This window comes from Acartia tonsa, chromosome 2 (genome assembly GCF_053477335.1).
Source record: "Acartia tonsa isolate MP-2025a chromosome 2, ASM5347733v1, whole genome shotgun sequence".
In the NCBI taxonomy this organism is placed as follows: domain Eukaryota; kingdom Metazoa; phylum Arthropoda; class Copepoda; order Calanoida; family Acartiidae; genus Acartia; species Acartia tonsa.
In genome coordinates this window covers 36,727,040-36,753,829 of record NC_137261.1, presented here as the reverse complement: position 1 = coordinate 36,753,829, position 26,790 = coordinate 36,727,040, and the positions used below count along the sequence as shown (strand labels likewise).

Below are 26,790 nucleotides of genomic sequence, written 5' to 3'. Positions count from 1 at the left end.
GCTAGAGATATGTTTGTAGATCAAATGATAATGTCTTTTTAAAAATCAAAACTTGTTTCAATAAATTAAAACGTATTTCTCTTTAATAATAATTCAGTAGCTTTAAATAATGAAAATTCAGTTATAAATATAAAAAGTAAATATTTATTCAAATTATAGCATTCCTACAAGTATGTCATGTCAGTACGTTTATTATGAATCATTTTTCAATAAAAAAAAATAGAAGAGCAGTAGTTCAGAATGCGGTTTGTCCCACTATTTGCTGATCTTCGCCTTTCTGGATGCAAGCATTCCTAAATCTATAATTTAATTTTAACAATTATTTTTCAAGATAGAAACGTTTTAGTCCATGTCTATTTTCAGATCATTTTTATGCATTTTCATAATCAAAGTATTCAGAAGGCAAAACACAAATTTTAGTAAAAATATACTCCTAGTAAAAAAAGGCTAAAGCTTTGCACCAAGGGTCAATTTTTCTTAGGATGGTGTTAATTCCCTACTCCAAAATTTATATAAAAAAACTTTCCATGAAATAAAAGGTTTCACTGTAAAGTAGTGTTGTGTAAGTCATGCAGATTTTATGTATAAATAGACACACAGACAGACTTCCTGCCTATTTGAAAGAATTGTATGGTATGAATTTATGAATATAAGAATATGTATAAAATGTAAGCCTGAAATGAACCAAACTTTTGTGAAGAGGGTAAATTTAATTAGGGAGACTTTAGGTTTGTTCAGCCAAAACTTTTGACAACATCATATGAGTCGGTTTCTATAGACTAATATTCATTGATGACAACAGAATATTTATTTCTCAATATACTGTTATTCATATGTTAACAAGTTGAACTTAAGACTTTAGTATTATGCTTTTACACAAAAGTCTTAATTATTAAACATTTATGCTTATTATAGAGCTGTTTAAATTATAAATTCTTTTTATATTTTTAGAAAATTATAAAAGATTAAATATTGTATCGCATTCACTCGTCTTTGGGGAGGTTATTAGATCTAATCTCGGCCCAAACCGCGTCATTACTAAAGATGTTAAAAGTCAAATCTACACCTGCTATATTAATGGTAAGAGAATAGTAGTGGAAATTAGGATTGGGCCGGATACTTTTTTGGCCGGATACCGGATACCGGATATCCGGCTGATTTCAAATGCCGGATATCCGGTAACCGGCCGGATATCCGGTTATCCGGCCAAATTACCGGATATCCGGCCGGATAACCGGCCAAATTACCAGATATTAAAGTAGTAAAAAAAAATTTCTTCAGAAATCTTATATAAATTTACATAAAGTTAAACTTATTCAGAAAAAATGTTCTTCTAGCTTCAATAATAAGAAAATTATAGCCATTTAAGATTTTAAAAAGCAGAGATTTTTGGTGTAAAGTATAAAAAATTATAGAGCCACACCGGATATCCGGCCCAACCCTAGTGGAAGTACCTTAGCCCAAAACAAGCGCAACGCATTAACCAGAACAGTTAGAACTATTAGACAATATAGTTGTCTGCAATGTTTAGGATTTTAGTATCTCGGGAACTGCTACATAAGTCTGGTCTTAAGTGTTATGAAATACTTAGAATCAAACAGTACAAATGTCGTGCAATCAAATGGTACAACTGGACCATGTTTATCTTAATTTCAGTGAAAATGTGATTAGCTTTGGTAGTAGGGCTGGCCGTAAATTTTCTAAACCATCTGAAATGTGGGAATATAATTGCAAGGAACAGGTAAGCTATTTCATTTTTAGGTAAGATTTATTATGGATAAAAATATGTTTGAAAACAATACTGATATTTTTAAACATTCTATTCTTTCTTAACACAAAAATATTTACGTAACATTTTATTATATTTTTGTAAGCCTAAAATTTCAAAACTCTCTAAGGGTTGTTATTTTCATTGCCTTTGAAATTCACATTTTGAATAACTAGAATAATATAGTTGTATCCTTATACTAAAGTAACAGGATGTTTGTCTGTGTGTACCGAAGGATCTCGCTAACCGCTGAACCGATCGGGTTCTCCTTAACAGGGTAGCTTCTCATAAGTCCCGGGAAGGTTTATAACTATTTTGGGGGAGGGTACCACCACCCTCCCAAGAGAAATGACAAAAAAAATCTAAAAAATTTTAAATTTAGGGGAGACTTCAACGTCAAATAAGGTGGTATCGTACATAAAAATTAACTTTAACAAACAACAACATTTAAAGTGCCACTAGAGGCCTCTAGGGGCGTAGCCGCTAGTATACTATAAAACAACTAAATCAACGAGGTTATTATTTAGAAATTAAAAAAAAAAACTAGGTCTAACTGTTCTTTTTAAAGATTAATTAGCCTCGTTTTTATGTATTTTTACATTCCTTATGAAAAAATAATACTGAGATTGACGTCATTCCAATTTTCAAATTAGCTAAAAATTTTCATTTTATGGTTATAAATTTGTCATATCCTTATACTAAAGTAACAGGATGTCTGTGTGTCTGTCTGTGTGTCTGTGTGTACCGAAGGATCTCGCTAACCGCTGAACCGATCGGGTTCTCCTTAACAGGGTAGCTTCTCATAAGTCCCGGGAAGGTTTATAACTATTTTGGGGGAGGGTACCACCACCCTCCCAAGAGAAATGACAAAAAAATCGAAATTTTAAAAAATTTAGAGGAGACTTCAACGTCAAATAAAGAGGTATCGTCATAAAAATTAACTTTAACAAACAAAAACATTTAAAGTGCCACTAGAGGCCTCTAGGGGCGTAGCCGCTAGTAGATAGATATATTATGGATGGATAGATAGATAGTTTTGGTTAAAGGAAGATGGATAGGGTAATAAAGCAAACAGGAAAATGAAGAGCAAAATCAGGGATAGAGAATAGTCTGAAAAAATATATATATTTAGAAGACAAATTTGTATTGAATTAAGCTATACTTACTTAAACTTCTTGGAAAATACTCAACCAGCCCGTATTTTTCTTTTTTTTTAATTCTCTTTTTTGTGTTTTATATATTATAAGTCATTGATGTACCCCTGCCCAATAAAACTTTAGTTATTTTTGGAACTCCATTCCCTAGCTGACAAAATGCATTTAGGAAACTGAAGCAAACTAAATGGATCCCACACCACGCCTTAATTATATCTGGATAATACAAAGTATGATTTTAGGAAAGATTATGATTTCCATATCAGAACATACTTCATAAGAACAACAGTTGTATTACCCTAAATGGTCAGTCAGACGCAATAGTCCGTGTAACTTATAATTAAGGAATTTCTAGTAGATTGAAAAATATAATGCAATCCAATAATACCGGCGACGAAATTTTTGGCTAATGGAATTTCCCCAAGCTAAGCTTTATACTATGAAATTAAACTATCTATAACTACCTTATAAATGCTGTTTTTCAACATGGAACTGTTCGTCTATTCTTATTCCTAGGGAAAAAGTGAAGCCTAAGAAAGACATGCTATCATATTAAAGTGCAGCAACAACATTCTTTGATTTTCATAGATGGTTCGTTTTTGGCTCGGAACGATTTAGGCCCTAAAACGAAATTCTTAGTTTAATTTTACTCGACTAAAATTAATTTTAAATTTATTTTTTTAAGGATTATTTAAAATATTTAGATTAAATGATGATGTCGTGTGATCTATCTATTCTTCTTTTAAGTCAATATGACATTTTTCTCTGTCACTGAATTCTTAACTTATTCAACAAGTTATTTCATAGCATATTATTTTTATTATGATAACAAAAAAATACTTCCCTTCTATCTTGACAAAACGTATTGTTTAAAAAATATGTAAGGAATATAATCCGTTAAAAAGTCAAATATTATCAAACCTTACTTTTTAAGGATATATTTGTTGAATTTATTATTTATGTTTAGGACCGATATGATGGGGAAAGTTGTGATCTATTTTGTTATGGTATTCCTACATGCAGCTCCTGGAAAACAAGGTAAGATTAATAGATACATTACCCTAGAGGGCCTATCAGGCACAATAATCCGTTCAATTTTAGTCTAAAGTGTTGTTTTTGTTTGTTTTTATTCAGTTAACAGTAAGTTGTCAAATATGATTGAATCCCTTAGTACAACTAAATTAATTGATTGCTCATTTAAATTTTCAATATTTATTGTTATATTACAGAAAATCTTTAAAAAGCTTTTCTGCCATTAGAGTTTGTCCGTAGGTTTTAATGAAGTATATTATTTATTGTTCCTGTGTCTTATATGTTAAACTTTAATGGATTTTGTCTTATAAGCAAATCTTTTCTATGAATATTTAAAGTGAAGCTTTTCTAGTGTGTTCTTCCGTCCGTATGGTTAGCTCTTTTCATTAATTTAGACATGTAAGATTTGTGCTATTTATTTCAAACTTTTGATGATAGCTCATTTAATCGTTAGGTACGATCTAGGAAGCGTAGGAATTCTATAATCGTTACTAAAATGTCCGTGCGTCTATTTTAAACATGATTAATTTTAATATATATAACACTAGCGGCTTAACCCCTATAATCTAGGGGTTTTTTGTCTGTAAAGGGGTAAGAATAGCGCAGAAAATAGTCTTTAGTAGTTATTAAAGTATTAAGCAAAAGACCAAAAAAAATACTACTTCATAAACTTTCTTGTATTGCATTGAAGCATTTAGGTCAAATAATAAGTGCTATATCGTGTATTAATCATGACAAAACCAACTAAGCAAATAAAATTAATTGCTTATTATTACAACAAGGATGACAACATCCATAAGTAGCGAAGCACAAAAAATCGTAGATGGGAATACGTACAGGTAGATTTAAAAGGTTTTTACTAAAATCAAGAATAGATTTTTTGGATAAAATAAATATGAAACCTTGTTTTATTTTGTATGATGACAATGGTCAAAGTAAATTATATTAAAGATGCTCATAACAATGGGAAAAATAATTTTGATACTGATATCCCATAAAAGTTTGAAAATTGGATCAAAATAAACAAAGATATTGGGAAATATGTAAAACATATAAAAATAGCCAAAAACCTGATAAAAGGCAGTCTGGCCGCCATGGTTGTTTTCTTAAAACGACAAAAAAATTAATTTTTAAATTTTTAAAAACTTTAAAAATTTGGAAAATCGGACCATATACACTGAAGATATGGAAAAAAGTGTTAAATATATTTATAAATAGCCTAAAACCTGCCAAAAAGGCAGTCTGGCCTTCATGGTTATTTCCTTTAAAGACGGGAAATTTAATTTTGATATCTACAACTGAAAAAATTTTGAAAATCGGACTATAAACACTGAAGATATGGAGAAAAATGTTACAAATATAAAAAAACTGCCTAAAACCTGCTGAAAAGGCAGTCTGGCCGTCATGGTTGTCATCTTTAAAAGACGGGAAATTTAATTTTGATATCTATAACTGAAAAAATTTTGAAAATCGGACCATACACTGAAGATATGGAGAAAAATGTGAAAAATATAAAAATAGCCTAAAACCTGCTAAAAAGGCAGTCTGGCCGTCATGGTTGTCATCTTTAAAAGACGGGAAATTTAATTTTGATATCTATAACTGAAAAAATTTTGAAAATCGGACCATAAACACTGAAGATATGGAGAAAAAAGTGAAAAATATAAAAATAGCCTAAAACCTGCTAAAAATCATTCCGACCGCAAATGATGTTTTATAGTCAATTGTGCTCCTTAATAATGGGAATGTTGTCAAAAAATTACAGCATTCCATCTTTTATAGGAGCTGAGTAAATCCCATTTCCCCCATAGCGTTACGGACTGACTGACTGACTGACGGACGGACAAAGTGAATTATAGAGTAGCTTCGCTACTAAAAAAAAAATATATTAGTTTCTTCCTAACGAATAAGAGGGGAAATATAATAAATGCTTTAATTTATATTTAAGCTTATTTCTTAATAAAGTAGTATGAATTATAAACCTTCCCAGGACTAATACATTTCTTTTGTATAAATTGGGCCACATACATATATGTGAATAAGTTTAAGTTTAAATGTTTGTATGCATTTCTAAACATTAGGAAAACACCATACTCTTTAATGTTCATTCCACAATCATTGACAAATATTAAGAAAAATATTTCTTAACAAAAATTTGCATTTTAGAAAAATTATATTCTTTGAATAATATTGATTATTGATTGGTTTGTAGACTATTCTGATGCTCAAAGTTTTAGAAACACGTATTAGTTGGCTTAAAAATTAGAAAAAAGAAACTTCTTCTTTTAGTTCATAGTAATAGTCAAAAATGAATAACATAATTTAAACCCAAATATTTCTGATTATCATTATTCTTATGTCTGTCCCTCTAAACAATGAACATATGCAAAACTTCGCAACATTGCAAATTTATTGACTAGAAATTGCAAATATTTGCATTCTTTGTCAGGGTTCAGAGGAATAGGATATCTGAAAATAAAAATAACATTTAAAAGTACAATTAAACCAAAATATACATTTATGTTGGATGTAAATTTAAAAAAATATTTGCACTGCGCAGCACATATTTAAATCGTCATTTTAAAATTCTCGTTTAAGCTGTCTTTTTTTCTAGCAAACGGGAAATTAAGGGATTTAAAAATCAAACCCTTGTTCTAATAACTAAAAGTTTAATTTTTACGTTGAAGGAATGCAGGTGAAGTAATCAAATAACCTATGAATTCAACCTGAGAAGTTTTTTATGTGACATGGTTCAAAGCCCTTGGGTTTTTTATATATTTGAAATGTAGGTATATATCTCCCCTTCTCAAAAAAATAAGCGCGTTCAATACCGCTACATTTAGATTACACCCACGGGTGTATTTTTTCCAAATGAGTACACTCCCAAAAGACAACCAACGCTCTGATTGTTTGAGTTTTGACCAGACATTCCAACTGTGTCATGGACAAAGGAGCAGTAGGTACATTAAAAACACCTCTAGCAGTTAAAATAGGGGATTTATTGTTTATAATAAATATAAATAAACTTTCTAAAATACATTAATCAAAAATATTGACGACAGAAATATTTGATGAACATTCTTTCTATCCCTGATTTTATAATTTCACAATTTTGCCACTGTCAAATCTTTTAAAGTTTTTCTTTTAAAAATTACATTTCATAGCTTGATATTTTCCTTATTTGGTTTGACCATTCAAAAATGCTTTTCACTGTTTTCTTTCTTTTCATGGGTAACTTTTTGCAAATTGTTGACATAAATGGAAATGGCTTAAAACCATCAAGACAAAAGCAAAAAAGTCTATTGTGGTTTTGCAGTATATCTTTTTAAAAGCGAAGCTTTTCTATAATTAGGGTCGGTCTGTAAGTCCGTCCGTAACGGATAGCTTTTTTCGTTAATTTAGGCATGTTAGAATTGTCCTATCAATTTCAAACTTTGCATGGTGATTCCTGTAGAAGTTAGGTACGAGTTAGAAAGCGTAGCAACTCTATAATTATTACCAGAATGTCCGTACGTCCATTTTAAACATGTTGCTTTTTTTACATTTTTAACAACAAATTTGTATGCGTCCTAATTATCCGATTGGTCTGATTTTTGGTATACTGATTCCTGGGACAACAAAGTACAATATTATAAGCGAAGCAACTCTATAATCAAGTCCTAAAAATGTAAGTATGTCCTTAAATATTATTCTGTATCAAGCAGATTTTCAACAAATTTACTTACAATTTTGCTTTGATATACATTTACATTCTGATTATTCAGTTCTGACATTATACAAGTGTTAATGTCCGTTTATCCTACCGTTTCAGAGCTTCGCTTTTGTGGATGTTGTCATCCTTGTTCTTTAAATGGTATGTCAGTATTTTTCTACTAAATTAATTTAAAAATAAAGAAATAATATTGCCTGAAGAAAACGAGTCTATAGAATCTAGTGAAAAGTGAGAGGCTAGTATGAGTGGATAATTAATTTCTAAATCTAATTACTAAAACACTCCCCCACATACAGAAAGAGACAAAGTCTGAGTCTCAAATATTTCTTTCAGCAAATAAATTTAGTACTAGAGAAACTTGTACGCAATTTCTGCAATAGCTTATATATAACTAAAGAAATTTAAGTGTGTCTAAAAAATTAAATAAAACATTTGATTTTTAAAAGCATAGCTTTTCTAAATTTAAGGTCCACCTGTACCTATGTCCATTCGTAACGGATAGCGTTTAACGTTAATCTAACCATGATAGAATTGACCTTCTGTATTAAAACTTTAAATATTATAAGCGAGGCATCTCTATAATCAAGTATGAAATTTTAAGTATCTTCATTTTAAGCATCATGTATTCAGATTTATACAGAAGTTTCGTTGAGACTTAAAAATAATGTTGAATATTAACGGTATTCTTACTCTACATTTTTACAGTCTGTTTTAACAAACCTTGCCTTCATGGATGTTGTAATCCTTGTTTAGGCCAACTATTACTTAAGTAGGTCCTAAGTTTTTACTTAATGATTTAGATTTATACCTTTAGGTATACTTACAATGGCATATGTTGCTTAAAGTAAAAACAAACGGACTGACAAGAGTTCTTTATAGAATAGCTGCCCAACCCAAATATAACGCTATCCTAATGATTATTGCATTTTCTTATACTTATATATGTACTAGGATTAACATTGTAAGCAAAAAAGTTGATTACATTGCATACCCTAAAGGTTTCTTTTGTAAGATTAGTTTTGTATACATATAAAAAAATATTATTATACAATAAGCATGAAATATAATATATAACTTGTTTGAGCTGTCAATACATTTTAAAGGATGATTGTAACATGACTAAGATTTGGTACGAATATGCCCATGATATTGCATAAAAACAATTAAGACAACATCCACAAAAGCTGAGTCAGAACTAAATAAGCACAACATGAGTACAGATATGCTTCGCATATAATATTGTACTTTGTTGTACTAGGAATCAAATCAGTATTTCAAAAATCAGATGAATATTTCATTTATATTACATATAAATTGTTGTCGAAAAAGTAAAAAATTTTCATATTAGCTGCGCTTTCTATTAAGGTACCTAAATATTATAGAAACAACCATTTTGAAATTGATAGGACAATTCTAACATGCCTTAATTAACGAAAAGAGCTATCCCTTACTAAAAGACGGACGTATAGACCCTACATATAGAAAAGCTTCGGTTTTAAAAATATCTTATTTTATATTTCGTTTAAAGTTATGAAATATAACAAAGTTTTATAAACTTACAACATTGAATGTATTTTATATAGCTAGTTAATTTTCGACAGTTTGAATTTAGCAAAGCATTTGATATAATAACTAATATGTATTTCCAATTTGTCTTTTATTCTTATTGAGGTTTATTGCAGCTGACTGTTATGTTTGTATAAGGGCGTCTATGTTTTTTGGAGGGTAAAACATAACAATTTTGGGTATTTCTAAATTTTTTTTTTTTTGAGGGGGGGTTTAGAGGTTGTAAGGTGTAAAACCAAAATTTTGGTGTATAAAATGGAAAAAATTTACCTGATTTGTAAATAGAACTATAGGAAAAAAATTGGTTTGGTTCAGACAATTTGGGAGGGAGGCTATAACAGCCACAAATTCAAATTTTAGAAAATTACTTAACTTTTTGTGTACTGTTTGTGTATTTTTAATTTATACAAGTTTGGCAGCAGTTATACAATTATTTTTCAATTTTCTTATATAACATGATTGAAATCTTTTCTTTATATACTTATATTATATTTTCAATATAATATTTACACAATTAAAATCTCCCCCCCCCCCCTTCTATAAAAAAATAATATTTAAAACATTTGTCAGGAGTATTGTTAAGAATAGGTACCAAGGGAACTAATAGGAAGAGAAAAAATTGATAAATTTTTCTTACAGCAATTTTTATAAATTGTCGCTTTCTTTTTTGTAGCCCCAAGAACCTTTGAAATTTTCGTTGAATTTTTCTTGCCAAATTTTAAAGTTCTAGTCCTTTTTTGTAGTAATTGTATGTCTATCTCCCAAATTGGTAGTTTTATGTTTTTATGTCTATTTTAGATTTAGCTTAACTTGGCCAAATTTCAAAAAATAGTTTATTTTTTTCTATCCCAACCTCTTCTGAATCTTTTTTAATTTTAGATAAATCATCTGATACAGTGACAACCAGCCACCCATCATATTTAACCTCCACAAAGCACAATGTCAGTCATGCATCAGCATCGGTCACCGGTCACACCGACCCGGTCAGCCTTAAGGCCCAGCAGACAACTAGTCCGCAGGCTCGAACCCCACAAACTACAACCCACAACCAACAGCAACAAATCAATGGAAATAATGTGTTGAATTTTCGCGGATTTTTCAGTGAAATTAAGCACAGTGATCTTATGAACACGAGGCTTTCATATGTCAATGGAAATATTAGTAGTGATAATTTATGGCTTTCAAATAATAACAAAGACTTGTACTTTCAGCAAGGACATCAAGTAAACAAAACAGATTCATTCAGAGATATTTTTTTATTTAACCAAAGTATTAATAATGATAATAACAGGGTGATAATGGATCCGCAGTTTAGCGTAAACAGGCAAGGATATGCAAATGATACAAAAAAAACAATCAAAATAGGAAGATTTTTCAACAAAATTTGTATGCACATTTAATACAAAGTGGCTATTGTTCATTGATAACCCGGCAACCCCTTATAAAAAAGATTGAAAATAAGTAGGTAGTTTTTTTCCTATGCACCGCCTACTTTATATAAAAGCGCTACTTTTTATGAATTACATCATTTTTGTCTTTGTAAATGTTCTTAAAATAGTTTTGCATAGAAACTTTTTCGCCAGTCAAAATAAACATCATTGACCAACATATATTTTGTTGATAAAAATAATATGTTTTGTACATTTTCTTATCCTCTAATTCCTGATTAGCAGGGCAATTTCAGTACGCGACTGGATACAATATAATCAGTCAGAAAGTAATACACCACCCATCTCTCACTTGACTGATAATCCTGCTCTCCCTGTCCCCCCACCAGGGAGGGAGCCTGTACCCCCAGCCCAACCACCAGGGAGGGGTATAATGGAACATATTATTCATAATCAAATGAGCTCACAACCAGGGACATGGATTAATGTTTCTTTTATATATTTTGAAGAAGGGTTAATCATCAAGCGTTTTGGATGAAAAAGAAAAAAAGCCTAAACCCATCCCAAAACCTAAATTTAAATTTAGGGGGCCTAAAACCATTCAAAGATTTTAAGATTATCTAACAACTCAATATGTTCTTTGGTTACCACACCTTAATGGAGAAAAAATAACTGAATCAACTCAAAAAGAAACATGATATGAGCACAATTGATTTGAAGAAAGTTATTTTTAACTACCAACTAGGAATTAAAAAGTCAAAAGTTAGTAAGTTAATAAGTAATCTATGTTGTTTAAATTCGAGTGCGTAAAAAGAGTATTCCCGACTAAAAACCACGTAAAATTATATAGAATATTGACTAATAAATGACAGAGAACAATTAAATTTCTTTTTTTGATAAAATTAATCCGTGTATATGTGAAGGAATGAGGGATAAAAGCAGTGATTATGAGTATCTCTTCCCACCAGACAACCAACAACAATCTTCTATTAATTATCAACAATCAGAGAGTGAATATTCCCAAACAGATATACATTCAACTTCATCTCCTATTACAAGGTATGTCTTATCATACAGAGAGAGATTGGATAATGGGACTTATTAAACTAGTCCCCAAAGTTTTACATAAATTTTCTTAATTTTCTTAACAACTATGGGGACTTTTAATGAATTTTGATTGATTGGTTTAGTAAGTTGAATGTTCAAACGTTACAACCGCTAATATTAATCTACAGACTGGGTAATTTTGTGTGTCATCATTGGTGATTTACATCTGCCATTGTCTTGTCCCTTTACATCCCGGGTTATCATATCTATTATTCTCCTTTACTACATATCTTTTTCGTCTTACAATAGATTTATTATCCTAGATGGTTTGTCCAATCAAACAAAATAATACGTTAACTAAGATAACTATGGTGCTCGGTCACATATGATTCAATACCATGTTTAATATAACTGTTCTTTCAAAGCTTATCCCTAAGTGATTCATATATTTATTGACTTATTGTATGTAAAAATACTCCCTTTCGCACCAAAACGTGATTAGATTTTTCCTTCACCAGGAATATGATATTAATTTAGAGCTTGATTTATTCTTTGTCACTAACTTACTGAATTATAATCGGAGTAGCAAAAATGACTTAAATTCAACTTTGACTTTATAATGCAACAATAAGGAATTACTAATTTTGTCTTGTCAACTAAACTTTATTTTTTGTTAATCCTTGTCTGTCCTGCTATCAATTTTAAATTTTCTTCAAGAATTTATTTAAAAGAAAAAGATATAGTACTAGGTGAAATTTAAAGTGAAGAATACACAATAAATTATAAAAGTTATATAATTGAACGTTAGGTAGTTTAAATCCTTTAAAAATCTTTCAATTATCTTTTATAATGACAAAAGCTGTTCTCTGAAAATTAGATTATAAAACAGGACAGCAATGGTTTAAGCACAAAATAGATAAAAATTTAATGAAAGTCGTTAAAGTTAAGTGGAGTTTAGAGGGTTTTACCAGGTGGTCGTAAAACATGAAATGGTAAAGCAGGCCTTCATAATTTCAATATTAAGGGGGTGGTGACACCAACTACACCCCCCCCCCTTCCAGACACTTATTTTAAAGTTGGAAAAATTTTAGAAATATGAAAACTCATGACAAGTTTGTTCAAAGTTGAGTTGAAATATTAAAATGAAGTATTTTGTTGAAATATTATTTTAATCTTGACTAAATGGAAGTATATTTGCCAAAATTTTCTGTGTTCATATCATTCAAGAAATTTTTTATTTAGAGCAAATTAAAATATGATATGAATAAGGGTTATTTTCAAAATTCGTTGGTCAGTGTCTCAAAATAAATAGATGTAGAAATATTTTTTTTTAAATTATGAAATACTAGCATATTGGCTAAAATGTTTGAACGTAAAATATGTAGGACAAACACATATTTAGCAATAAATTCCGTTTACAAGAGCTATTAGATTAAAGTACTGGAACTAATGTTCGGGGGCCTACAAAACTGGAATTAATCTTATAATTCAGCAATATCCTATCCACGGAAAGCTGTCTAAAATAAGATGCAATAAATAACTATTATACAATTTTTACAAAATACAAAATGTCTTTTATGATTTGCTTTTTAAGATACCCAACCATTGTTATTTGATTTACAGATATTTTGGGGTATAGTCCCTTTCGTGACAACGCCCCTTAAGGGGCGATTTGTCGTATTTTCAAAATGGCTTTTGATAGGTTATTTTAGGATAGGTTTGGTTATATTAGAGTTAGAGTTAGATAATTGCCTCGCAGGGTTAGGCAATTGGCCCCGCAGGGTAAGAGCCCCCCGCAGAGGCTAGAAATAAGAGAAAAGCATCTGTGAAAACACGAAGAAACGCTCCTTAAGGGACGTTGCCATGAAAGGGACTATACCCATATTTTGTATCATAATATATCACTTATAAATATATAAATAACTTTTGGATGAAGGGGGGGACTTCCAATAGCCTAAAACCACGCTACAACTTAAGTAAAGATTTTTTCCCAAAGACAAAGTTTGCTTTAAACTTTAAAAATTGCTTAATAATTATTTGTAGGTAATTTTCTTAGCCCTCTATGTCTATTTATGTGGAATGAATAAACTTTCTTGAATTTCAGACGGAAACTTTTATCAGCAGAACCAATGGAATCAGGTTACAGCAGCCAGCAGCAGCAGTCTCGCAGCAGAGGCACCAGCAGCAGCCACTCCTTGAATCCTTCCTGGCTGCCAAACAAGTACATGAGTGTTCTGGACATGATTAATAAATATTCCTATGTTCATCCTACGAGACAGAATAACAGAGAACACAGAAATAATAACAATAATAATAATAAATATTTACCAGGTTAGGTGAATTTAAATTTACATTTATACAATTACCATTGCAGCAATAACAAGTTTTTAAATTTAGAAAATCAAAAGTTTTGTCATTTTGAAAATTCATTAGCATTATAAGTCAAAATACACTAATATTGACTCTTAGTTTTACTCATTAGTGTATTTAAGTTTTTTCCTTTTTATAAATGCTTATATGTTAAAGGGAAGTGGACGGGAGTAAAGGAATAGAGTCAAGGACTCTAAATCGACTTAATAATAAAAAAAAGAACAATTAAAAGTAGTTAGATGTTTCATAGTTATAGAGTAGCTACGCTAGTTAAAGATTTAAACATACAAAACAAAAGCAAGAAAAAGCAGCAAAACCTAGCATTGTTTTTATTCTAACCTAATGATATATTTTTAGATTCTTCTATGGATTTTTCCTATGTTTCTAAATGGAGAAACCGAGCAAAGTCGAAAGACAAGGATAATTTAAACCAAAGCTTGCCACATGTTACATATACTGCTTCTAAAAAGGTATTTTTTTTACTAGATCAACCATGATAAAAATAAACATTGCTATACAGACTTAAAACTATTTGATATTATGTTAAATATGTTTGTCCATTGGTTGTCAAAGGTCTATGAGTTCGAATATCTAGCCAAATCAAGTCATTTCTTTAGACAGTGGTGTCGGAATCATAATGTTAACAATAGAAGCTTAGACTCGTTGTCTTTTTTGTTGTTGTTTACAAATAAAAATAGTAGAATAAAAATTTATTAGATTTTTCTGAAAGTGTAATAAATTTTTTAGCAGCAACCATCTATAAAAAAAAGATGAAAAGAGAAAATGTTCTTTCCTCCCTTTGTAAATTTTGCTATCTAAGCACAATTAAATTAATTAGATAATATAATAGAATCATTAAAGGAACAAAATCCTTAGTAGAAGTTTATAAGCCAAAATAAAAATTAGTAAGCTTTACAGATTTTAATATTGTCAGAAGATTTTTGAAAAAGTAATTGCAAGCAAACATTCATTCCATAAAGTATTGTTAATTTTTGTAACACCGCATGCATATTTTCTTGTGGCACATACAAAATAAATATTTAATTAATTCCACAATTTATTTTGGGGGGGTGGGATTTTTTTTGTGTTGAAGGGGTTGATTCCCCCCCCCCTTTTTAATTTTATTTTAAAAAAAAAATTTTGGAAGGGAGGTAATCAAAGACGTCTAATGGGGGGGGGAGTATTTACCCCCCCTCCCAAAACAATTTTTTGGGAGAAATATCTTCCCCAAAATAAAAAATCCCTAACAAAAAAAATTAGGTAAAGATTTAGGGGGGTAAAAAAAATTTACCCCTGCCAACAGATTTCAGGGGGGGTAATTACCCCCCCCCCCCCCTCCCAAGCAAATTTTACCCCCGGGGTAAAAATTTTTGGGGTGTAAAAAAAAATTGCAACGCGCTTTGCGCGCTATTTACCCCCCCCCCCCCCCAAATAAAAGCTTGGACGCCCCTGGAGGTAATTTTTCTCTTGGGAGAAGGGTTGTGACCTCCCTCAAAATAATCATAAACTTTCCCAAGAAGCTACCCTGTAAAGGAGAACCATATCAGTTAAGCGGTTAGCGAGATCCTTCGGTACAAATAGACAGACAGACAGTCATCCTGTAACTTTACTATAAGGAATGTTAATTTTTAATTTTCTAGGGGTACAAAGAAGTTGTTCGGTCTACATCCTCCAACTCAAGTATTCGAATCAATCTCTTATCTGGAGTAGCAAGAAGGCATGCTGCCAAAGGAAAGGTTAATTACAGGTATGTCACCTTTTTATATTCATTCCCAAAGTACAATTGCATTGGCGCGCATATATTTTATGTTGAAGTATTTTACAAAAGCAAAGCTTTTCTACATTACGGATAGCTCTTGCATAGAATAGTCATAACTTTCAAAAGATGCCTGCCACAAAAATAAATATATATAACACATAAAATCTGAATAAAATAAATGTTGTGTATGCCGTGTATGTCTGTTTAAATGTGTTAAGCAGACAAATTAAAATAATATTCAAAGAATATCAAAACGTGGCACTATATTTTTGTACATTATATTATAGTATTCATACAGTTCTAACACTGTCTATTAGGGCTTTTGTTCATTAAATGATAATTCACTAAAGACTTCTTCATTAGATTCTTAGAAATGTTTGGAATTGCCTTAGAAGTAAATATATTTTATATTCAATTAGCAAATTTACTTTTATATTACTATAATTTTATTGTGGATAAACTTACGGACGTACAAACGGAAATATTTAGATTTCATCAAATGATTGACAATATACATATAGTATAAAAGTTTAGTTCCATTGTCTGTTAATATTGTAAACTGTTGTAGAGCCATTATGCAAACATAATACTTGGTAAAGCACTTTCTGGAGTAGGGATAACTATTCTAAATTATGAAAAAGACATCCTTTTCTATTATTTGGAACTTGATTGGTCCTGATTATTAAAGTTTTACATCCAGGTTATGTAGGGATCTTAAGGGATAAGACAATGGGATGCACAAACAAAATTACCCCATCTGTAGTTTAAAATTAATTGTTGAAATAGTTATAAACCAATTAATCAAAATTTAATAAAAGTCTCTAAATTCTTTGAGCCTTCAAATATGATAACGTTGTTTTAAAACTTTGGGTTCCAGTGTTATTTACAGTCCTATGTCCAATGGAAAAAAAACAATTTGCTTGATGATGAGTTGTGACTGTTTGTAGACTAAGACATTAAAAATTTAATGTACAATATTTTTTGCAATATTCTCAAGCAAACTTTGACAAAATTTTGCATTATTTAGTTTAGCTATCAAATCCATGCCAATATGTTATTCCAGTATCCATAAATCGACATAAAATCTTATTTAAGATTAAAACTAAAATATTTCTAAATATTATTTTGAGTATCTTTATCTAGTGCAGAGAAACATATACAATCAACTAAAGTTTTCGGAGATTACACTGTAAAAAAAATATTTTCGTTTAAGTCTATTTGTCTTGGGATGGTTTTAAGCTTTTTTCTTGAGAGGGTAAAACTCTCCTCATAATATAATTATTCCCATAAAGAAACACACACAAGCAATTACGTAGGTAACAATTATTTCTGATTTTTAATTGACATCATTTTATCGACATAAATACTTATATCTTAGAGTGAAATTTCAAATCCAAGAGATAGTGTTGAGTACTTTCAAGATACATATGGCAATTCTTGAGATATTAAATATTCATCAGTTACAGTATAATCTCAGTCCTTGCTAAGCCAAAAATCTATTATAAATTGTTATGCCTAGTAGTCTCTGGTATCAGGCTTGACACCAAATTGCTTACAGCACACATAATCAGACACTTTCACAAGGATATTTAGGGATAAGACAATGGACAATCAAGATACGATGGTAATTCTTTAGATTGAATTATGCGATGAAAAGTTTAAACAATCAAGGCATCCAATCAAGATATAGGTATCCAGCAAACGAATGCGAGAACATGTATTATTTACAGTACAAGATATCTTAGCTCCCTGAAGTGTGACAAGAACAAAAGCAACAATATAAAACTCAGAAATCTAAAATATTTGAGACTACAGAGGCTTCGAAACGTTTTATAGATATCTTATAAAACTAGCCAAAGAATCTAAGCCAAATGATCCGAAACGTTTTATTTAAAATATTTTACTTAACTTTTAAAACCCCAAGTGAATTATTATAATAAAACTATATGACATTGAAAGAAACATATATAAGTATTGTAAACAAACCTAAGTATAGACATTGTTTTAATGAAATAAAACAAACAAACCAACGAAGATTCCTAAGTTATACTAATGAATTGCTATCACATAACAAACAGGGGCCTGCTTTGCCTGTAATAACATTGTGATTAATATAAAAATCTGGTAGAAAAATCCTTATAAAAAGAATCATTTATCAAATAATTGTTGTACCTCAACACAGTTTCTATCCTTTATAAAAAAATAATAAGCACAAAATTTTCCAAAACATAGGTTAATATCTCATCTCGTAAATGAAACTCATTTTGACAAAAAAATCATATATCTTAGATTTTTAGGTTAGGTTAAGTTTTGTAAAGGTTAGAAGATCCCCGCAGGGTAATACCCATCCCGCAGTGTTTATTTTGTCCAAAAATTGGTTTAGTTGAAAGCCCCGGGCGGAAATAATGAAGGTTGTATTAATTTGAAAGTCTTCCTTATTCCAAAAGCTTACGAATTACTAGAGGCAACTTATCTGATAAACTTCGGCTGATTTGGGTGGGGAGAATCAATTTAAATAGTCAATAACTATAATGTTATATTAGAAACTGATTGGAAAATACTTTTAAAAATTTGTTATGTGCATATGATAAAATTTATAGAGATGCTATGCACCTTAAAGCTTAGCAAAAATATAGACAATTTGTTTTACTAAGCAAAAGTTTTGCCAGTAAATTATTTATTTTAAAGACAAATTATACTTTCTCTTCTGTCCAAGAAATTTGAGTCTATTGAAAATTACTTATTTTTCATTTTAAAGGATGAGTTTTCTTTTTTATGAAAACAATTAAAATTTTAAATTTCTTATAGAAAAGAGTGCGTAATTATTAAAAGAAAATACAAAAAAGTGAATAGTCTTCAAAATGTTTATGCCAATAAAAAAAACTGAGTTTAAGGGTTAATCGAACCGGAAGGATTGTATAGTTAACCCCTCAAAGGGAATATTAGCTTCTGCAATATTGCTTAAAATTGTAAGCAAGCTTCCAATCAAATGCGATTATTAAGTCTAACTGTTCTTAACGCATAGTATGATAAAACGCATATTTTAAAACAGTTTTACCTAACAGGCTCATTTGACTGGAATCTTACTCACAACGCCATATTGCAGGAGCTACTATTAACTTTATGTTTGGGGAGGGGAAGTAAATAATATTTTCTCTGTGCTATTTATATTGGGGTTGCCTTAATTACCGTTTTATAAAACAGCCTAATACCTGTTGTCTTAACCTCTTTTCGAGGAAGCTTTGTGTTTATCAAGTTCGAAATTAATTCCTTATCATTATCCTAGAATTAAGCGCAAATGTCGTCTTTTTTGGCTTTCCTTTCATAATGTGACGCGGCATGGATTGTTTGTATATTTTGATGCGCACGTTCGTTACTTTTGAATGAGATATGAGTGTGTGAAGATTTCGGAGAACAAAATTGGGCCTATCATTGGTCTCATAGTGTGTGAACGACCCTAGTATACCAGGGATTTGAAACCATAAGAACTTCAGGTAGAATTTGTTATTTTTATTAAGAAGAATGGTGTATAGGACGATTATATGTAGTTTTAAAAAGGCTTTAGCCAGCTAAACATGAAACTTAATAATGATTAATATATGTTTTAGTATTTTTATGTGCCTTTATTTTTGCATTTAACAATAATTTATTAAACCAAATAATTTTCCTTTAAAGCCAAAGTTTCCAAAGATTCTTAACCGTAGAGAAAAATGATTTTTAAAAAAAGCAATTAAGATTACGTGGTTATAAATAACTGGAATTATGAACTAATTGATTTTGTAATTTCAGGACTTTGAAATAATTTCATCAATAAATCTATATTCAAACCTGCTGTTGAAACTTGATGGTTCCTGGTATTGGGGGTTTGTATGTTCGCCAACAGATCTCGAGAACTTCCCGCTAATTCGGAAGTCATACTCAACCAAAGTGTCATGGTTGAGACAATTTCAAAGTATCTGATGAATAGGCGTTAGCATTCATCAAGAGATCAATAGCATCCAGTGAATTATTGATGCAATAAACTGTGACAATTTTTCTGTGAAATAAGTACCTAGTGAATCAATATGCCACTAACCAAAAAGCAGAAAATTGAGCGAGCTATCGCTATTGGCAGTGAAAGGCTAGAAGTGTTTGACGAACAGTTAAAAGTGTTTTATGACAATCTAAAAGCCTGCCAAAGTTTTAGTTCATGTGAAAATGTGAATGTAAAATCAATTCGTGACATTTTTAGTGAGGTCAAGGACCAATCTGACCTAATAAAAAGTCTAAAACCTGCCGTGGAGACTAGTGAGCTGCGCGAGTTCAAGCGTGATTTGGATGAAGCTAGTGAGCAGAAAACTGTTGCAGATAAAGTTTATGCGTCGTTGGAGCAGTGTACAAAAATTCTGTACTGGCTTGACAATGATTCAGACGACGCGAGGTCAAGCACTGTCGCCAGGAACCTCGACGTCATTGAGAAGGTGAAGATGGACATGGGAGTGCTTAAAATTTCCGTGGAGTTGCGCCAAGAAGTACGTGATATGTACCGAAGGCTTAGAGAGATGGAACGTTGTTCATCTAACTTGGATGAGAGTGGGACACCTGCCATGCTCTCCAGAAGTATGTCTGCCGTGGATATTCGGAGTTCCAACCCGCAGTATGGGCGCTGGGACAACAGTTTGTTGCCGTCCTTCGACGGTACTGACACGGATTACCCAAACTTTAAACAGGTCTTTAAGGATCTATGCTCTGGTTACGGATTTGCTGACCAGAGGTTAAGTCTGATGTTGTGTATGGAGAAGGTGATAACCAACCCGGAACTACGCAAGCAAGTGTCAGCGATTAGAGATCATAATGAACAATGGTCGTTTCTTGATCAGATGTTTTTATCAAACACTCGCCGGTTCATGAGGATTTTAACTAAGCTGAACAAGATGAAACCTGTGGATAAACCTGTGGACGTGGTTAGCGCAATTGCTACCTTCAAGAGCATGATGCAGGAAGTAGAAACCATCGTTGGTTCTGCAGCTAAGGATTACAACCACCTAACTCTTATTCATATTTTTAAAGACAAGTGCCCTGAAAATTTGAGAGAGAAAATTATGATGGAGCTAGGTAGCATGAACCAACCAAACATCCAGAAGATTGTAGAACTACTGGAGAGGACCAGGGGAGCCATGTTGGCCGGTGATATGTCCTATGACACTAGCGCCGGCAAGAGAAATCGTGACAGAGCTGCCGCCGCGCAAGTATCTGGCCGCAGCGACAATAAGAATGGAAAGGCTGGAAAGGACAAGGCTTCCAAGTGGAACAGTGCATGTCCTGTGGAGAGCTGCAAGGAGAAACACCCGATTTTCCGTTGCCTCACGTTTAAGAAGATGGATGTGGTTGACCGAAAGAAAGTTGTCCAGCAGAAGAAGTTATGTGAACTCTGCCTGTGTGACGGCCATACTGCTGACAAGTGTAATAAATCGGATAAGCTTGGTGTTTGTGGTACCAATAATTGCGACAGATACCATTCTAGGTTACTCCATGAGGCCAGTGCTGGTGTGAATACAGTCTACAAGTCAAGTTCTGCACCCAGCCCCTGTACCTTCTTACTTCAGTTAGTTCCTGTTGTAGCACCTGGCGGCGGCACCTGCCACGCCACTGTAATGTTTGACTCTGGGGCAAATTTGCCACTTGTGTCTGAGAAGTTATCCAACAAGTTGAAGCTGAAATCTACCGGCAGATATACAACTATTTCTGTAGCTGACGGCAGTGAGTCTTCCTGCCGCAATGTTGTGTTTTATCTGACGGCAATTTGAGGGAGTTTGAGGCAGCTGTCATGCCTACCCTCGGCGGAGCCAACGAGATGCGCTCGGTCCACCCCGAAACTGCCGCCGAGATATTTAAAATGCCGCCAGAAAGGTTTACATATATTAGTGGAGGCTTAGATATCATCATTGGAAATACACATCCTGACGTGTTTCCATCAACCTACCAGAAAGTGGGCCAGTCTATGTTGTGGCGAACCATTTTTGGTAGTGGTTTTATCTGTACGAGTGCTGACGGTGGAGCTGGAGATCAAAAGTCGGCATATAAGGCTGTCAGTGTCAGTGGAGGCACCTTGCCAGACTTTCTGACGTCTGAATCGTTTGGCGTACAGCCGCAGGCACTTTGTCCAGGATGTACTGCCTGTCAAGAGTGCAAGGCTATGGCCGACGGCACTACCTGGGACCAGCGTGAGAGGCAGAGGATAATTGAGGCAGGTTTAACACTAGACTTGCAGTCCAACAAGTGGACAGGTCAATATGCTTATATTGAAGATCCTCACACTTTACCCTACAATGAGAGTTTAGCCCGCAAAATTGCTGAAAAGGATCGTGCCAAGATGGTCAAGGAAGGTACCTATGGAATGTATGTGGAGGTATTCAACGACGCCATATCCAGAGGCGTATTTCAAAAAGCCACGCCTGAAGAATTGCAGTATGAAGGGCCTAAGTCTTGTTCATCAATAGTGGTTGCTTTCAAGGAGGATTCAAGTTCCACACCCATGAGATTGTGTGCAAATAGTTCTCTGACGTTCAAAGGTACCAGTTTTAATAACATAATGCTGGGAGGCCCGCCGCCAATGCAGAAGATTTTTTATCATTTGATGCTTTTCCGCGGTTACAAGGTTGGTATAACCGCGGATATTTCCAAGTTTTATAACTCCATCCTGGCCACAGAGTTCGACAGCCAGATGAAGAGAGTTTTATTTTCCCCGACGCCAGACGGTCCACTTGAAATTTACCTGACTAAAGTTGTGAATTTTGGCGAGTTGGCTGCGGGAAACTTGGCAGTTACAGCCCTGAAGTTGACGTCCCGCCTGTTCGGCGGAAAGAGTGAAGCAGAGGTTAAGGAGATGTATGGAGAGGGGCAGATAAACGGTAGTGAAATTGTTGCTAAACCTGAATTATGGAAGGAGCCACAAATACCTACCTACCCTGATGAGGAATTCAAGTTACCTCAGATTCCAGTTGCAGTCAAGCTTGAGAAGCACAGCTTCATAGATGACGTTATTTCGGGAGCAGGATCGAAGCCAGAAGCCAAGGAGATGATGAAAGAGGCCGACAGAATTATCGGCAAAGGTAGTTTTTCCTTCAAACAAGTCATTTATTCTGGAGATGATTGCCAGCCAACCAAGGTTCTCGGGCTGATATGGAAGCCAGCCACCGATGTGTTGTCCATCGCCACACGAGTAAACCAAGATGGTAAAATCAAGGGAAAGAAGGTGAAAGAGGATGCTGATTTGTACAACCTCCAGGACGCCTTGGACGAGAATCTGACAAAGAAGATGGTCCACAGGTTCGCCGCCCAAACCTTCGACCCGATCGGGCTTTGTAGCCCTATTCTGTTGAGAATTAAACTTGTCCTGCGGAAAACATGTTTGTTGAATTTGGGCTGGCAAGATTTCATTCCAAAAAGTCTACGGGATGAACTTGTTAAGTCGCTGGAGGACAGAGCTGAGGTCGCTAAATTGGAGTTTGACCGTTGTGTGGTCCCGGAGGAACCAACTGGCCTTCCATCCTTGATGATGTTTTCGGATGGGTCATCAGAGGCTTATGCATGTAATGCATATTTGAGGTGGCCAACTAGACAAGGATTTGAAACGTTTCTGCTAGCCACCAAGTCAAGAGTTGCGCCGGTCAAGTGTGAATCAATTCCACGCCTTGAATTGATGGGGTGCCAGATGTCCACAAGGTTGTCAAAGTCCATCAGAGATGCCCTGCCCTTTGATGTTATCAGAGTAATGTACTTTACTGATTCAACGAGTGTTTTATCACAAATAGTTTCCAACAGTGCTATGTTGAACACATTTAATTCTCATCGCATTGGAGAAATTCAATCTGCAACCAGCAAGGATGACTGGAGGTGGGTCCCGGGGACACACAATGTTGCAGATTTGGGCACCAGAAGCACCTGCAAGGTATCAGATTTGGGACCAGGTTCCAGGTACAGATTGGGCCCAGAATGGTTGCGCCAGGATGAAAGTGCGTGGCCGGTGAAAACTGCCGAACAAGTCAAGCAGGATTTACCACCAGAGGAGTTGAATACCAAAATGGTTAAGTTATGTTCAATGAAAGTTGCCGGAGAAGCCGCTGAAGATGTCTTTAGGTTTAAGCACAGGAGATCATTTGGACAGGCCAAACGTATTATGGCAGCTGTCCTGCAAGTAGCGAACACCTGGTTGAAGAAGCTAAAGAGCAGACAAGAAGGTAAGACTACAGCCGCTGGTAGTCATGTAGCAGCCGCAGATTCTGTGTACAAGCCGTCTTTGTACAATTTTATGGCGGCGGCGGAACTTTTCATTGTGTCACGAAGCCAAGAGGATGAGTGGATAAATGACGCTAAAGGCAATTATGCGTCATTGAATCCATTAGTGCATGAAGTATCATTGACCTGGCCTGTCGTTGGTCCCGGAGGAAATTATGTGACCAGGGAGATGAGAATTCTTAAAATGGTTGGTCGTGGAGAGCCCGTCATTGACGCCATTACTGGTGGCCGTAAAATGATATTTGAAGACATGCCAGGTTTAATAATTTTGGAGCCTGGTAATTGGTTAGCTGCTGTTTTTATGAGAGAAGCGCATGTTGAGCTTCACTCTGGTGTCCGTGGAACTTTAGCTGAGAGCCGCCGTTGGTGCTGGATTGTGAAGGCAAGGAGGTTGTCCATCATGGAAGTCAAGAAGTGTTGGCCCTGCAGTGTTGAGAGGGCTAAGGAATGTCGTACTACCATGAAGGATGTGTTACCTGACAAGTTGGTCCCGAGCAGGCCTTTTGAAGCTGTGCAAGTCGACCTGATGGGTCCGCTGGTTACGAGGAGAGCTGCCGCCAAAACGAGGAGTCAGACAGCAACGAAGAAGGTGTGGGTGTTCGTGGTGGTCTGCAGGTTCTCAGGGGCGTTATGGTTAGATGCCTTGGAAAAGTATGATACCAGCAGTATCCTGTTGTCCCTGCGCAAGTTGGAGGCTGTTCATTGTCTGCCGAAGGTCATAGTAAGCGACATGGGCACACAATTATCTGGTGCTCGCAAGGTTTTAGAGCAGAAGTTGGGCAGCCAGGTAGAGTTTTCTTGGTCTCAGATCCCGGCCCGAGCCCACCATTTCATTGGGCAAGCTGAGAAAATGGTGGGATTAACCAAGAGATTGCTGTCCAAGAAGTTGGTGAATAGTTCTGTTAATTTCAACGAGCTCCTGGTGCTGTTGGCGGAGGTTAGCAAGTTGATGAATAGCAGACCATTGACGATAGAAGCTGCGAACGACGTGGAGAATTGGCGGCTGATTACCCCTGGCCAGCTGCTGGGAAATGTTGACCGCCAGCCGTTGTGCAATGTGGCGATGAAACCGGAGGACCAAATTTCCTCCAGGTTGAAGTTGTTAGAAGATTTGTCTGCCCAGTTTTGGACTGCCTACCGCCAGGAGATCCTACCGAAGATATTACGGATGTCCAAGTGGAAGGATGAGATGGCGGAGCCACTAGCTGACGGAGATATAGTTCTGGTTACGAGTACCAATCCGCTGATGAGATGTTTGAGGATGGGCCGAGTGACGAGAATTGAGGATGGGAGAAAGACTGCAAGAGTCTTGTTCAGGCTGACAGATAAATCTCCCCTGGAAGAACATGCTGTATCAATCAGGCAGTTGTTAAAAATTATGATTAATAATTGATTCTTATTTTATGGAAATTGAGATTTTTTTTAGTAAAAAAAAGCCACATTTTTCATATGCCTATTTTTATGCCTAAAATAAGAATCAAATGAAATGCGATTAAATTTTATTCTATTTCATATGCTCAAATTTAATTTTATTGAGTTTAATTTCTTTTCAAAAGTACAATTCATTATAAAACTTACCTGAAAAGTTTACCAAAAAGGAATAAATGTGTCGAGGTTGCGTGATTCGATATTTATTCTAAGAAAAAAGAATCAAGTAATTTTTAGCAGATTTTTTTTAAAATTATATATGAATTTCAATCAAGTAAAACATTTTTATTCAGTCCAAGGAATGATTGAAAATTCATATTTAAAGTCTCATATTTTTTTACAAAGAAAAATTGGTATTTTTTTCATAAATCCGATGAAAATTCTAACGAAGATATTATTATTTTGCTATTCTTTAAGTATTAAAAAGTTTTATTGTTGATTAAGATAGTACAGTTCTTATTCATTAAGTTTGAAAAACTTTCTGCCCAAGGATTTTGAAATATTTTTTCTTACTACTCTTTTTGATGCTTAACAAATTTAGTTTTAAGTACCTATAAATCTTAATTTTCTTGTCTAAGATTTATTTCGTTTTATTTTACCATTATTGTTTACATTTCGACCTGATTTTGTAGGTACTTATTGATTTATTAATAATGATTTATTACCTATTGATTATGAAATGATTATTATTTAGTATAAGTTGTTATATTTACAACATCATGATTAATAGGATTATCTATTTTAGGATTTGTGTATATGATCTTGTGATTGTCATGTGCATGGAATGTTGTATGGTACAAACCAATCCCCATCCTTCTATCCTAAAATGTGAGGTATTATGAGTCCTAGTGAGGAGTATAATATTGTGTATGCATTTCACGGGGTTTCATTTAGTTAGGAGCAAAATTGTCACGTTTTCGGGATGTGGCCATTCTCATGTGATTATGGTGAGTTGAGTTTAGTGAGAAATGTTGCTAGTGCTCAGCGCAAATAAACCTTGAATCTCGTTAAGGAATTTAATTTGACTTTCAAACGGGGGGTGTGTCTTAACCTCTTTTCGAGGAAGCTTTGTGTTTATCAAGTTCGAAATTAATTCCTTATCATTATCCTAGAATTAAGCGCAAATGTCGTCTTTTTTGGCTTTCCTTTCATAATGTGACGCGGCATGGATTGTTTGTATATTTTGATGCGCACGTTCGTTACTTTTGAATGAGATATGAGTGTGTGAAGATTTCGGAGAACAAAATTGGGCCTATCATTGGTCTCATAGTGTGTGAACGACCCTAGTA

At 33.7% G+C, this 26,790-nt stretch overlaps 1 protein-coding gene across 1 annotated transcript in view; it reads left to right on the top strand.

Moving 5' to 3' along the window:
• Positions 1-1,654: 1,654 nt before the first annotated feature.
• The window catches only part of LOC145311709 (uncharacterized), a 49,427-nt gene continuing 24,291 nt past the window's right edge, over positions 1,655-26,790 (top strand). The window contains exons 1-8 of the mRNA XM_080150681.1: positions 1,655-1,741; positions 3,890-3,960; positions 10,112-10,556; positions 10,903-11,094; positions 11,545-11,679; positions 13,772-13,998; positions 14,395-14,507; positions 15,678-15,784. Coding sequence (XP_080006807.1) covers positions 3,897-3,960; positions 10,112-10,556; positions 10,903-11,094; positions 11,545-11,679; positions 13,772-13,998; positions 14,395-14,507; positions 15,678-15,784 — 1,283 coding nt within the window. The 5' untranslated portion in view covers positions 1,655-1,741; positions 3,890-3,896. The remainder of the gene's footprint in view (positions 1,742-3,889; positions 3,961-10,111; positions 10,557-10,902; positions 11,095-11,544; positions 11,680-13,771; positions 13,999-14,394; positions 14,508-15,677; positions 15,785-26,790) is intronic.